The 12,805-nt window shown below is 43.5% G+C and overlaps 1 protein-coding gene across 4 annotated transcripts; it reads left to right on the top strand.

Moving 5' to 3' along the window:
- The first annotated feature begins 3,041 nt into the window (after window positions 1-3,041).
- LOC143805138 (ETS domain-containing protein Elk-1-like) lies at window positions 3,042-12,337 on the top strand. Of its 4 annotated transcripts, none has more exons than XM_077284051.1 (6): window positions 3,042-3,405; window positions 3,715-3,923; window positions 5,936-6,103; window positions 6,884-7,294; window positions 9,164-9,265; window positions 10,128-12,337. In XM_077284051.1, exons 1-6 carry the CDS (start codon window positions 3,300-3,302, stop codon window positions 10,224-10,226), a joined length of 1,095 nt encoding a protein of 364 aa, XP_077140166.1. In that variant the 5' UTR covers window positions 3,042-3,299; the 3' UTR covers window positions 10,227-12,337. The 4 variants fall into 4 exon arrangements, with proteins under 4 accessions (XP_077140166.1, XP_077140167.1, XP_077140164.1 ...); XM_077284049.1 differs by having other exon boundaries at window positions 3,047-3,405; window positions 5,936-6,367; XM_077284050.1 differs by lacking the exon at window positions 3,042-3,405 and adding an exon at window positions 3,432-3,569 and having other exon boundaries at window positions 3,684-3,923; window positions 5,936-6,367.
- The last annotated feature ends 468 nt before the right edge of the window (window positions 12,338-12,805 follow it).

Here is a 12,805-nt window from a genome sequence, read left to right as displayed (position 1 = left end):
TGCTTTCTCTCTGTTGCCGTGGTGACGAGGCCTTGCCGCTTAGGATGAAGCCTCTCCACACAAACAAGTGCAGAGCTGAGCACAACGGCCCCCGTCACCAGTAATCCCGCACTTCTATGGCGCTGAATGTAGGGGGCACACGGGGGAGGTGACTCATATTTTAACCACTTTCTTGCTAGATCTGCATTAGCATCGGGCGATTTCGGCCCAAATGTCCGAAAATAAAAGTCGCTATCACACCTTCCTTCTCCCAAAATGTATCATAAGTGGCTGCCTCATAAAATACCATAATGCTTATCCTGTACGGTGAAATGGTTAAAAAAAAATGGCGGAATTGTTTTTCCGTCACTGTGCCTCCCCCTTCCCAGCCCCCCCCCCCCCCCCCCAAAAAAAGCATAAGATAGATAAAAAAGGAGGAAACCTAAGGGGCAGAAGGAGGCTGATCTGATGTAATGGGAAACTGCTCCACTCTTCCTTGGTTTGAAGAATCGTGTCCCGTGGACTATGTTACAGTCATGCACAAAAACAGAGGGAGATGAGGGGTTAAGTCACATATAAAACATGGCGACTTGTCAGTCATCTGATTTCTATCAGATACCATTGATTCAAAAATTAGCAATGTGTCAGTAAATGTTATTACTGACTTATCACTCAGCTTTTCCAGACTCCGAATATCACAACTACCTTATACCGCAATAGCGATCCAGGAAAAGCATCACTACTTGTTATGACACGATAACGGCGGATATATTGGTTGTCACCCAGCTTTCCTAGGTTATCTGCATATAGAGGAAACAATACCTACACAGGAAGATACGCTAGGAAAGCTGGGTGGTAACCAATATGGATGTTAGGATTATGGCATATCGGTGTAGATAGGTAGTGATCTAGAACGAGGAAGGCATCACTATGAGATATGATGTGATATTGGTGGCCATATTGGTTGTACACAGCTTTGCTAGTGTCCTGAATCACATATTTTTCTAGTTACACAGCGATATAACATGATAATAGTGGCCCAGCTTTCCTACCTACTGTAAAACTGTAGTGCTACAAAATGGGGAAAGCATCACTACGTGATATGATGTGATAATGGTTTGCCATATTGGTTGTCACTCAGCTTTCCTAGGATCCTGAATAGAATATTTTGCTAGTTACACAGCGATATAATGTGATAACATTGGCCAAATTGGTAGTCACCCAACTTTCCTACCTAGATAAGTATTGCTTCCTATCTGGGCAGATATGCTTGGAAAGCTGGGGGACAACCAATATGAACATTATTATCACGTTATATCACTGTATCTAGGAAAATATGCTATTTAGGACCCTAGGAAAGCTGGGTGACAACCAATATGGTCTCCATTATAATGTAATTTCACATAGTGATGATTTCACCTGATCTGTTTCGTTGTATAACTAGGCAGATATGATATTACGGACCCTAGGAAAGCTGGGTGAAACCAATATTGTTGCCATTATCACTTCATATCAGCCTAGTTATACAGTGCTACAGATCAGGTGAAGGTATCATTGTGCGGTAAGATTGGTTATCATGCACTATTCCTAGGGCTTTACATAGCATATTTGCCTAGTACAGCGGAATTTGAAATGACGTGATAACGGCAGCCATATTTGTTGTCACCCAGCTCTACTAGCATATCTGCCTATTTAAGTTTTGCTTCCTATCTAGGTATCACTTCCTATCTAGACAGGAAAGGTGGGTGCCAACTAATATGCCCACTATTATAATGTAATTCCACACAATGATGATTTACCTTGATCTGTATCGCTGTATGACTATATGCTGTTCAGAACCCTAGGAAAGCTGGGTGAAAATCAATATGGCCACCATTATCGCATCATATCGGTTTAGTTATACAGTGATACAGATCAAGGTACGGCATTATTACGTGATAATGGTGGCCATATTGGTTGTCACCCAGCTTTCCTAGGGCCCTGAATAGCATTTTTACCTTGGCATATAGTGATATCACTATGTCAAATGATGTGAGAATGGCGGCCATATTGGTTGTCACCCAGCTTTCTTAGCATATCTGTCTGGATAGGTATTTGTTCTTGTATAGGCTGATATGCTGGAAAAGCTGATTGACAACCAATATGGCCGCGATTATCACTGTATAACTAGGTAAATATGCAATTCAGGTCCTTAAAAAGCTGTGTGACAACCAATGTGACCGCCATTATCACATCATATTGCTGTGTAACAAGGCAAATATGCTATTAAGGGCATGAGGTAAGCTGGGTGACAACCAATATAGCTGCGATTGTCACATCATATCACTGTGCAATTAGGCAAATATGCTAATCATGTCCTAGGAAAGCTGGGTGACAATCAATAAGGGCGCGATTGTCACGTCATATCGCTGTGTAATTAGGCAAACATGCTAGTCAGGTCCAAGAAAAGCTGTGTGACAACCAATATGACTGCCATTATCACATCATATCACTGTGTAACAAGGCAATTATGCTATTAGGGACAGTAGGAAAGCTGGGTGACAACCAATACGTTCGTAATTGTCACATCATATCACTGTGTAATTATGCAAATATGCTAATCATGTCCTAGGAAAGCTGGGTGACAACCAATATAGCCACCATTATCACATCATATTGCTGCGTAACAAGGCAAATATGGTATTTGGGGCACTAGGAAAGAAGGGTGACCAAAAATATGACCTCAATTGTCACGTCATATCGATGTTTAGGCAAACATGCTGGTTGGGTCCTAGAAAAGCTGGGTGACAACCAATAAACCCCACATTATCACGTCATATCTGCTCAGTTATACAGCAATACAGAAGAGGGGACAGCATCACTACGTGATACGACGTGATAATTGCTGCCATATTGGTTGTCACCCAGCTTTCCCAGTAGCTGATATAACAGAGTTATGCTATGCAGTGACTGGCAGCGTATGGAGGTCGGTGGGCGCTGTACATCTGTGGTGCCCACATCCCCAGCATCCATGTCTGGAGTCTCCCCTCCCCTGTCACCTCCCCTCTCCTCCTCCTCAGCACGCTTTTCCTTCCCTCTGACGTAGAGCAGGATTCTCTCCTGTGTCTGCTGGTTGTAGGGGAAAGGGGCAGACATTGAAAAAAAACAAGAAAAACAAGTAGGAGGCGGAGGAGAGTGTATGAGAGAGATGGAGACAAGAGGGAGGGAGGCAGGAAAACAGAGCGCTGCCATCTAAACCAGGCCAAAAAATCTGCCCCCTTCTCCCTCTTGCCTCTCCGCAGATTCAGGACCATGTTCCACGCTGATTCCTCCGCAGCCTCATGGTTGCCGCAGGGACAGATTGTCACTCAAAGACCCTTCAAGAGCAAAGTCAACCAGATCCACAAGACTTCTCTGGAGAGGAGAGGCGCCTGAGACTGCAGACAGGTAGGAGGCCAAAAAACATGGGGGTGCTGGTGACTGTGTGGGGGTGTTGGTGGAAGAAGGTAAGTGGTTGTTCTACCTGTGCCCTCCTCCCACACTGTACCCACTGCTCGTCAGCGCCATGCATTCGTACGGTACTATGGGGTAAAGTGACAGCATGAAGTCAGGTGAGACCACAACATGCCAACATCCACCCACATGTGTCTCTTCCACTGGTCGCTGCTCTCCTATTAATGGTTAACGTCGGCGCCCGTATGTGTGTTTGTGTTGGATTCTTGCAGTGCCGCCTCATGCTTCTCCTTGTCCTAGCAGAGATGGACCCTTCTGGGACGCTCTGGCAGTTTCTCCTGCAGTTGTTGGAGGAGCAGAGTCATCGGCACCTCATCTCCTGGACGTCCAATGATGGGGAGTTCAAGCTGCTGGACGCCGAGGAGGTGGCACGGCTATGGGGCCTGCGCAAAAACAAGACCAATATGAATTACGACAAGCTGAGCCGGGCTCTGAGATATTACTATGACAAGGTGAGGCCGCACACTTTCCATGGTATATATGAATTTCATCTGTTTCCTGGGAAAGCTCGGTGGTCTCTATTCAAGTCGATTTTGATAATGCCGTAGCATATTACCTACTCCATTATCACTTATAGGTATGAATTTAGAATTTGTTTCTAATTGGTAATGGTTTTGGACAAAAATGAAGTGAAGCCATATTCCAGGGTCTTCTGTCCTGGGGGCACCGTAATGGGGGCCATGATTGTCCCTTTTTTTCTGTGTAACCAATGTGTAAATCATCAATGACCCCTCCATGTCAAGGAGGGCAAATATGAACTTGAAACATATTGCAGTTCTTTCTGTCCTGGGGGCATTGTATTGGGGGAAATGTTTGCCCCTTCTCTTCTATGTATGCAATGTGTAAGTCATCAATGAACCCTCCATGCCGAGGTGGGCATAGAGATAAATAAGGTACACAGAGTGATGACCCTGCAAATAGGGATATTTTTCATATCTAAATGAAGCATATCCCCCTGCAATTTCACATCAACAGGGGTCCGGGAAGCAGAGATATGGGGAGTTGTTTACAGGGTCCACACTCTGTACATCTATCTCTATATCCATCTGTGACATGGAGGGACCATTGATGATTTAAATGCAACTTGCATAAAAGAATTGGGCAAACATGGCCCCCTTTACAGTTCCCCCAGGACCTGTAATATGTTCCCACTCAATACTTTTCCGAAATCATTAGGTCATTTGGAAACAATGCCCAAATTGTTACCTGTCAGTAGTATAGTATTGGTGGAGGTAGCCAAGGCTGGGTCCTGTCTTTTTTAAAGGCCCCATAGTAGCTACATATCCAGACATTTGCACCCATCTGCACTTTGGGCAATTGACTCTTTCAGTAGGTAAAGCAATTAATATGATCAACATACATACAACATGGCCGTGTGCATACAGGTTATCGTTAATATCATATATCTTTATTTCATGACACTTTCTTTTTAAGGGACGAGAAAAAAAAATCCTGGAAAAATATCTATACTAAAAAAAAACAGGATGTGTGATTCATTGACTACTTAAGGGTCACCCTTCCTAAAAATGTCAGACCCCTTTAGAAAAACTGGTCTGGGGAAGATGGATATATCCGTCACAGAACAGATGCCAATGTATGGAGCCGACTCCACAGAAGGCAGGTGGCAGCTGTGTTGCTGTTTAACCACTTAAACGCTGCTGTCAATCTCTGACAGCGGCATTTAAGTAGCTGACATTCGTACCCCCTTGACCCCTGTAACATGAAGGCAGAGTACTGATGGACAGTACTGTGACTATAAGTTTTATACAATATTAAACAAGTGATCAAAAGATTCAGATCCTAAAAAAATAAAATGAAGAGTGCAAAAAATGAAAAAAAAAGAAAAATGGAAAAATTTGAAACTCCCCCTTAATTTCCATCCAAAAATAAAGAGGAAGAAAAAAAAGCACATTCTGTATCACTGTATCCGTAAAAGTCAAATGTATCAAAATATAAGTAAAATCTAAAATTATTTATCCCGTAGGGTAAACAGCGCAAAAAAAAAGAAAATAGTAAAACTAGAACTGCAGTTTTTCAGTGACCGCACCACCCCCGCAAAAAATGCAACAAAACGATACAATGAAAAGATGATATCTACCCCAAAATGGCGACAATCAAATTGTCAGCTTTTCAACCAAAAAAACAATCCCTCGCCCGGCTTCATCGACGGAAAAATGAAAACGTTTCGGGTCTTGGAAAATGGCAGCACAAAGCTAAGTTTTATTTTTTGCATAGATCAGAATTTTTTTTGAAGGCACTAAAATAATGGAAAATCTCTACAAGTTTGGTATCGCCATAATTGGACCGACCCAGAGAATCACACTACCAGCTCATTTCTACCACCCAGCAACGGCATAAAAACAAAACCCCAAAAAACACAGGTGGAATTGCATTTTTTTTCCACTGTTTCACATAACTTAACATTTTCGTAAAATGTTGACCTAGTTTATTTATGTCTTTTCAGAACATTATCAAGAAAGTGAGTGGGCAAAAGTTTGTGTACAAGTTTGTGTGTTACCCGGATCCCAGCAGTGGAGAACCTTCTAAGGAAGACGCCAAATCTAGGGACTCTGTGAATGAACTGACCCCGACCCCGAAACCTGGGGACAATTCGCCCTTTGTGCCCAAGATGGTGAGGAGCAGCTCCAAAACCAGCCGCAATGAGTACATGCGCTCTGGCCTGTACTCCACCTTCACCATCCAATCACTGCAATCTCCACCCAGTACGCAGCCCAAGGCTAACAAACCGGATATCTCGTTTCCAGCCGAAGCTCTGCCTCTTCCAGAGGCCAAAGGTCAAAGTATCAGCGTCCCATCGTATGAGGCAGTGGAGCAGGACGATGGAGATCTCTCCTTAGAAGTCAACATCCATAGCTCCAAGGAACTGCAGCTCCATGTAATGTCCATAAACAGGGTCAGATACAGGCAGTAGATATCGGGGGGAGGAAACATAAAGAAAAGGGGACGCCATTACATGTAGAAACGGGCCCCTGATGCTTTCTAAGTGGGTTGGAACTTACTTCTATAGTGCAGAAGAACATTGGGCTAGTCCATAGGGAAATTGAAGATGGGGCCAATCCTTTTTGGCACCTGTTCTCCAAATGCATGAGCTTTTGGCCCCCAAAAGCAAAATCCTTCCTCCCTGTACTTGACTCCTTGAATGGGGCAAATGACTTTTTGGACCACTGGTGGGTCCACTACCACTGTCTGCCCTGTAAGTCAGCTGTTGCCTCTAATGTAACCACAGGGCCACCAATATGGGTCATGTGCCATAGCTTGTAAGTAGAGCTCACCCAACATGGGCCATTTGGTCATTTGGCCCCATTGGTCTTTCACTTCCTTGAAGTAGTGATGTAGAGAAGATGAAGACATTGAACTACCTGTGTCATCGCGTGTGTTTTTTTCTAATTAGGTCACAGTGGATCCACCGACTCCCGACATTAAAGTGGAGGATGCTTTTGAAGACCCTTCCGCAGATGTCGATGACCTCTCCGAACCCCAGGTCTTTCTTGCTTCTCTCCCAGATTTGAAGACCCCAACTTCTGACCAGCCGTTAGCTCAAGAGATTTTGGTGGTCATCAACTCACCAGAGAAGGAAGAGGAGATAAAGGTGAAGACAGATCCTCAGGAGGACGAGGAGAAGAAGGAGGACACGTCTTCTCCAGTGTCTTCTTCTGAAGGAGGACTACCTGTGAAAGGGAAAAAGCCAAAGGACTTAGAAATTCCATTCTCCTCTGTGATCGGCCCAGAGAAGATGAACGCTGCTGTGAATTCCTTGCTGGCTCCTGGAAGCGCATCTTCTGTCATCACTTCTCATTCCCTGGTAAGGAAGATTAAACCAGAAAACGGAGATAATGGAGAAGGTGGAACTGGTGGCGTCCTGCAATGAGGACCCTGCAAATTCCCTAATTCAAAGGGCCATGGTGCTCTACTGAGTAGCACAGAATCAAAATCACAAAAATTAGTTACAGCACCTTCTATTCTCCAGAGCTGCATTCACAATTCTGCAGCCTTGAGAGCTTAATCTCACAGCAGTTCATACTTGTTCAGTGTAATCATTACACCAGGCACTTTATGGTCTAATATAAGGGAAGCTAACTGCCCCCCCCCCTGTATATCTTAGTAGATAATTTAAGCTGCTAAGAGAGGGTTTTCTGTTTCCAATAGCAAACTGGCCAAATCGTGAGTTCAGCGCTGGAGTATAATATAGGATGTAACGCAGGATCAGTACAGTATCAGTAATGTAATGTATGTACACAGTGACTGCACCAGCAGAATAGTGAGTGCAGCTCTAGACTAGGATGTAACTCAGGATCAGTACAGGATCAGTAATGTAATGTATGTACATAGTGACTGCACCAGCAGAATAGTGAGTGCAGCTCTGGAGTATAATACAGGATGTAACTCAGGATCAGTACAGGATCAGTAATGTAATGTATGTACACAGTGACTGCACCAGCAGAATAGTGAGTGCAGCTCTAGACTATAATACAGGATGTAACTCAGGATCAGTACAGGATCAGTAATGTAATGTATGTACATAGTGACTGCACCAGCAGAATAGTGAGTGCAGCTCTGGGGTATAATACAGGATGTAACGCAGGATCAGTACAGTATCAGTAATGTAATGTATGTACACAGTGACTGCACCAGCAGAATAGTGAGTGCAGCTCTAGACTATAATACAGGATGTAACTCAGGATCAGTACAGGATCAGTAATGTAATGTATGTACTCAGTGACTGCACCAGCAGAATAGTGAGTGCAGCTCTGGAGTATAATACAGGATGTAACTCAGGATCAGTACAGGATCGGTAATGTATGTACACAGTGACTGCACCAGCAGAATAGTGCGTGCAGCTCTGGGGTATAATACAGTATATGTAACTACTGAGCCAAATCACTTACAAATACTGTACGTAGTGCTCCAGTACAAACTATGAGATGCATAGTACTGAAGAACACAGACTCTTTTGGGAGAAGATCTTGGTGATCTTATCACATACTGTTGGTGGAAGGAACTGGGCCAGCACAGAGTATTTCAGGAGATTACTGTTGACAGTGTCTTGACCACACATTTGATGATGTTATTGAGGGCTCGGCTGCATATAACAAAGACAAGGAATGAAGACAAGTTGGAGATCATAATCTGATATTAGGATGATTACAGTCCCAGCAGTACAGAGGATTTCAGGAGCGTGCAGCTTGATCTGTGGTAACTGTGACCCGTCTTTCATGTATAGATGGTAGTGAAGACATGGCTATAACAGGCGCAGTGCCATGACATAAAGCAGGGACAACTAGCAGGGCACAGACTGATAGTGGAGGAGCAGGGGTCTCAGCAGCACAGAGGATTTCAGAAGCGAATGCATTCATTATGATTTGGTACTGCTTAGTGGATCTTTACCACATTGCATTCATTCATTTTCGCTGTGTGCCCTTCGTATGTATATGATGAGACAGAGTATTATCTATCGAATGATTTTCTAGATAAATGTCCGATTTTTTGCAGATGTCCCATCTTGTCATGAATAATCATTTACAGCAGCAGAGATCGTGAGCCAGAAAACAATGGCTACATCCCATGTACCGCACAAGATGTGGCAGCCGGATGGTGCGCCATTGTTTCCGTGTGTCTGACCTGACGGTGCACTGCCATGTGTGTCACTTGTCCCTGTTTATCTCTTTTCCAGACACCTCTACTGCTCACCCCAAGCTCCCTTCCCCCTTCCATCCATTTCTGGAGCACGCTCAGCCCCATAGCTCCCCGAAGTCCGGCAAAATTGTCCTTCCAGGTAATATCGCTCTTTGTGTTTCTGATTTCTATACAGACTCTGGTGTTTGCCAACATGTAGGAGAGCCAAGGCTGGGAGGGAAGATAGATTGGAAACCTAAGGATCTAAGTACTTAAAGGGATTGTCCAGATTGTCCAGTACTTAGATAGTGATGATTTATCATACGGATGGCTCATCAATATCTGATCAGTGGGGGTGCGACATCTGGCACCCCATCAATCAGCTGTTTTCAGCTCCCGCTGGGGTCAGATGTAAACAGTGAACACCATAGCTCCGTCCACATGCAGTGGTCATTCTCAGGTACTACAGATCGGCTACCATTCACTTCAATAGGATATCAGCTGCAGTTCCTCATAATGGCCACTGTACAGTGTATGTTACAACCGGCTGCTGCGGGATCTGCAAACAGCTGATTGGTGAAAGTGCTGGGTGTTGGACCATCACTGATTTGATGCTGGGCAGTGGACAACCCCTTTAAATGGTGCACATTATGAAATTATTGGTGTCCATCCCAGTGATCTGCCACTAACCCCCCCATTCTGTAAATGCTACCCAGATTAGGAGTCCTGGGAGATGCTGGAGCTGCAGCCTAGGCAAATACTAGGGCATTGATGGGTCTCAATAAGCTTTGACAAAGGAGGACCACTAATCCCTGACCCCTGAAGGGCCTATAGGCTTTGAGAGTTAGGCAAATTTTGGGGCCCATTTTGTATAGAGCAAGGTGAGGTATATAGTAAAAATAATAAAGGAGTTCTAGTTCAAAGAGTTCCTCCTAATCAAGGGAATTGCAGGCTGAGTAGACAACTGGACCCATTGCCCATGACACCCTCTCATTATCCAAATCTTTTTTTTTTACTTCCAGTTCCCAACAAATGGAAGCAACCAGATCCACATTCCAACACTCAGCGTTGACGGACTTTCCACCCCTGTTGTCCTCTCACCTGGACCTCAGAAGCCATAAGGAACCCACAGAGCTGTGATCTCCAAGTTCTTCACAAGGACATTATACCTTGTCTGTTCACAGGATCATCCTTGGGGAGTCTCTTACTTGTTGACAGAGATGTATATTTTTGTCTTGTTACATCTACGTACGCACATCACGGGGGGATTTCTTAGGTCAGTTCTTCAGCTGTAAAGAAAACCCACCATGGACATGAAGTCCAGTGTGCGTCCCACCACATAGATGACGTTCCTCCAGCCATGGTGGCTGGCTACTAAGTAATGTGCGGTTTCCTAGAGGAATCTTTATTGCAGTGTTCTCTTTCATGAAGACAAGCCTCCATGTACCCCAGAAGAGGGTACCACCGCCAAGTCCAAGGCCGTCATGTATGGTGGAGAACTTTAGAGAGACTCACAAGCTAGAGTCTAAAGGTCCCTCTCCTCCGGTGAGCGCAGATCCTTCAAGAAGAAGTGAATCATGTTACCAATATCTCACGGTCATCAAAATATCCAACTCTTAATATATCTTATCACTAGAGGTGGCCTTGTCAATTGGGTGCCATTTCCATAGTCATGTTGTCGAACTTGGCCATCACCTTGGAACCTGCAACTTGGCTACATTTTTTGAGGATGTAGGATCTTGACATGTGAAGATATTTTTGAAAAAAATCGATTTAATTATTTTCATACATGAGAGGAGAACCTGATTTTACGCAGGTGATGGTGGGAAGGTCAGCGATGCGTCGACCAAACTTCTGAAGGAGGTAAGAGGTGATCATCTCAAGAACATCCAGCTGGTCGCGATGATGGACGGTTCATAAAGATAAAATGATGTTATGCTGGATTGGAGATGATGGTAGACCTCTACCTTTTTGAGGACATTTGGTTTTCAGTGAATGTCCCTGCCTTTGGAAGATGTGTCCACTTTCCTCTGGTTTCCCAGGATCCTGGCGATAGCACTTAGCACAGACGGTCTGCCGGCGCTCTCTTTTGCATTGTCGTACAGATGCCGCTGATCTCTTTATTTCGGGAGTGTGAAAATCTTTCTCAATATTGTTCCTGTGATTCTAGAACACAGAGTCTCTCACACGTTTACCCACTTGTCTCCTCACCTCCTTCTCGAGCAGTAGAAAGTTCAGCCACCAATGAACACAAGACTATATTTAGACTTTGTGTTGCTACCTTTTTTTTCCAGTTTACTTTTCTCGTACCTGCCATAAGTTTTTGTTGTTCAGGATTTGTTTTTTCTGGTGCCCCTCCACCTCTTTTTTAGGTTACGTGGATAACTGATGCATGTACTGAATCAGAGTAGACTAGAATGGCGGTGGGCAACCAAAAGGGGTCAACAGTTGTGTTTTTTTGGTTTTGATCGAAGGGTCGGTGGGGCTCTGATTGTCAGGGGTGAAATACTTAGTACACCTCATTTTTTGCCCCCGCCTTCCCCTATCAATGGCTGATTCAGGCTTGGGATTGGTCACTGCTGTTTTAGGATGTAAGTTTTAGATATTTTTTAATTCTCAAAGCAAATGAAATTATTTCTTGTTGAGTAGAAAACAGCTGCTTCATCACCCGCCTGTCATGGAGGTCATCACTACCCCCCTGATGACACTTACGCCCCTATCCCAGAGCACTAGCTCTATTCCGTAGGGACCGAACCCCTTCTTCTCTTGGATCTTCTATCCCCTAAACGTTCTTGATTTCCATAGCCTTCATATAGTCTCTTATTCATCATCCATTCCTCTTCATCCATTCCTCTTCATCCCTTCCTTTTTGTAGTTCTTTAGATTATCTAATTTCTAACTAGTTTCTTTAAATTACAAAATTTCTCATCTTATCTCTATAGATTCAATCAATATGACCTGTTTCTAGGATTTTCTTACCCATCATATATCAATCTAGAAGTTCTTATCCAATCCATCATCCAGATTTCTAGATGTTATCAACCATCAACCTTATATCTAGATTATTTCACCCCTAAACCATTTATCTAAATTCTATCACCCATATTTCTACGTGTTTCCAACAAGCAATGAGCACATATCAATCACAAATACAGAGACGTACTGCTCAACAAAGAATACCAACAAAATAGTGCTATAAAGTCTCATAAAACGTATATTTTATTTCATTATATAAATGACAATAATGTTAAATAATGATCAAAACAGAGTAGCCTAAATAGACCACTGCATACACATGTATGTACATGGAAGGAAAGATAAATGCATAATACAAGAAAAAATCCAACTGTCTATAAAGTATATCCCTAGACTTCCAGGGAGAACTATGTCTACTTAATTACAAAGACTGTACTGACATCAGGTGATGCGACAAAAAGGGATATGTGTAGTGTGGTCAGAAAGACTCAATGCGCGTTTCACCAAAGCTTCGTCAGGGACATGGGTGAAACGCGCTTTGAGACTTTCCGACCACACTACATATACCCCTTTTGTCGCATCACGTAAGTACAGTCTTTGTCATTAAGTAGACATAGTCCTCCCTGGAAGTCTAGGGATATACTTTATAGACAGTTGGAATTTTTCTTGTATTATGCATCTATCTTTTCATACATGTACATACATTTGTATACAGTGGTCTATT

This window comes from Ranitomeya variabilis, chromosome 2 (assembly GCF_051348905.1).
Source record: "Ranitomeya variabilis isolate aRanVar5 chromosome 2, aRanVar5.hap1, whole genome shotgun sequence".
Taxonomy (NCBI): Eukaryota; Metazoa; Chordata; class Amphibia; order Anura; family Dendrobatidae; genus Ranitomeya; species Ranitomeya variabilis.
Note: the sequence above shows the minus strand (reverse complement) of the source record. Positions and strands in the feature narration are given on the sequence as shown.

What these genes read in the sequence shown, in the direction of transcription:
- LOC143805138 (XM_077284049.1), top strand. Translation starts at nt 3,300, where the DNA reads ATGGTTGCCGCAGGGACAGATTGTCACTCAAAGACCCTTCAAGAGCAA. An exon ending in TGAGATATTACTATGACAAG is followed by an intron (nt 3,924 to 5,935) that starts GTGAGGCCGCAC and finishes ATGTCTTTTCAG; the next exon opens with AACATTATCAAGAAAGTGAG. An exon ending in CCAAGGAACTGCAGCTCCAT is followed by an intron (nt 6,368 to 6,883) that starts GTAATGTCCATA and finishes TTTTCTAATTAG; the next exon opens with GTCACAGTGGATCCACCGAC.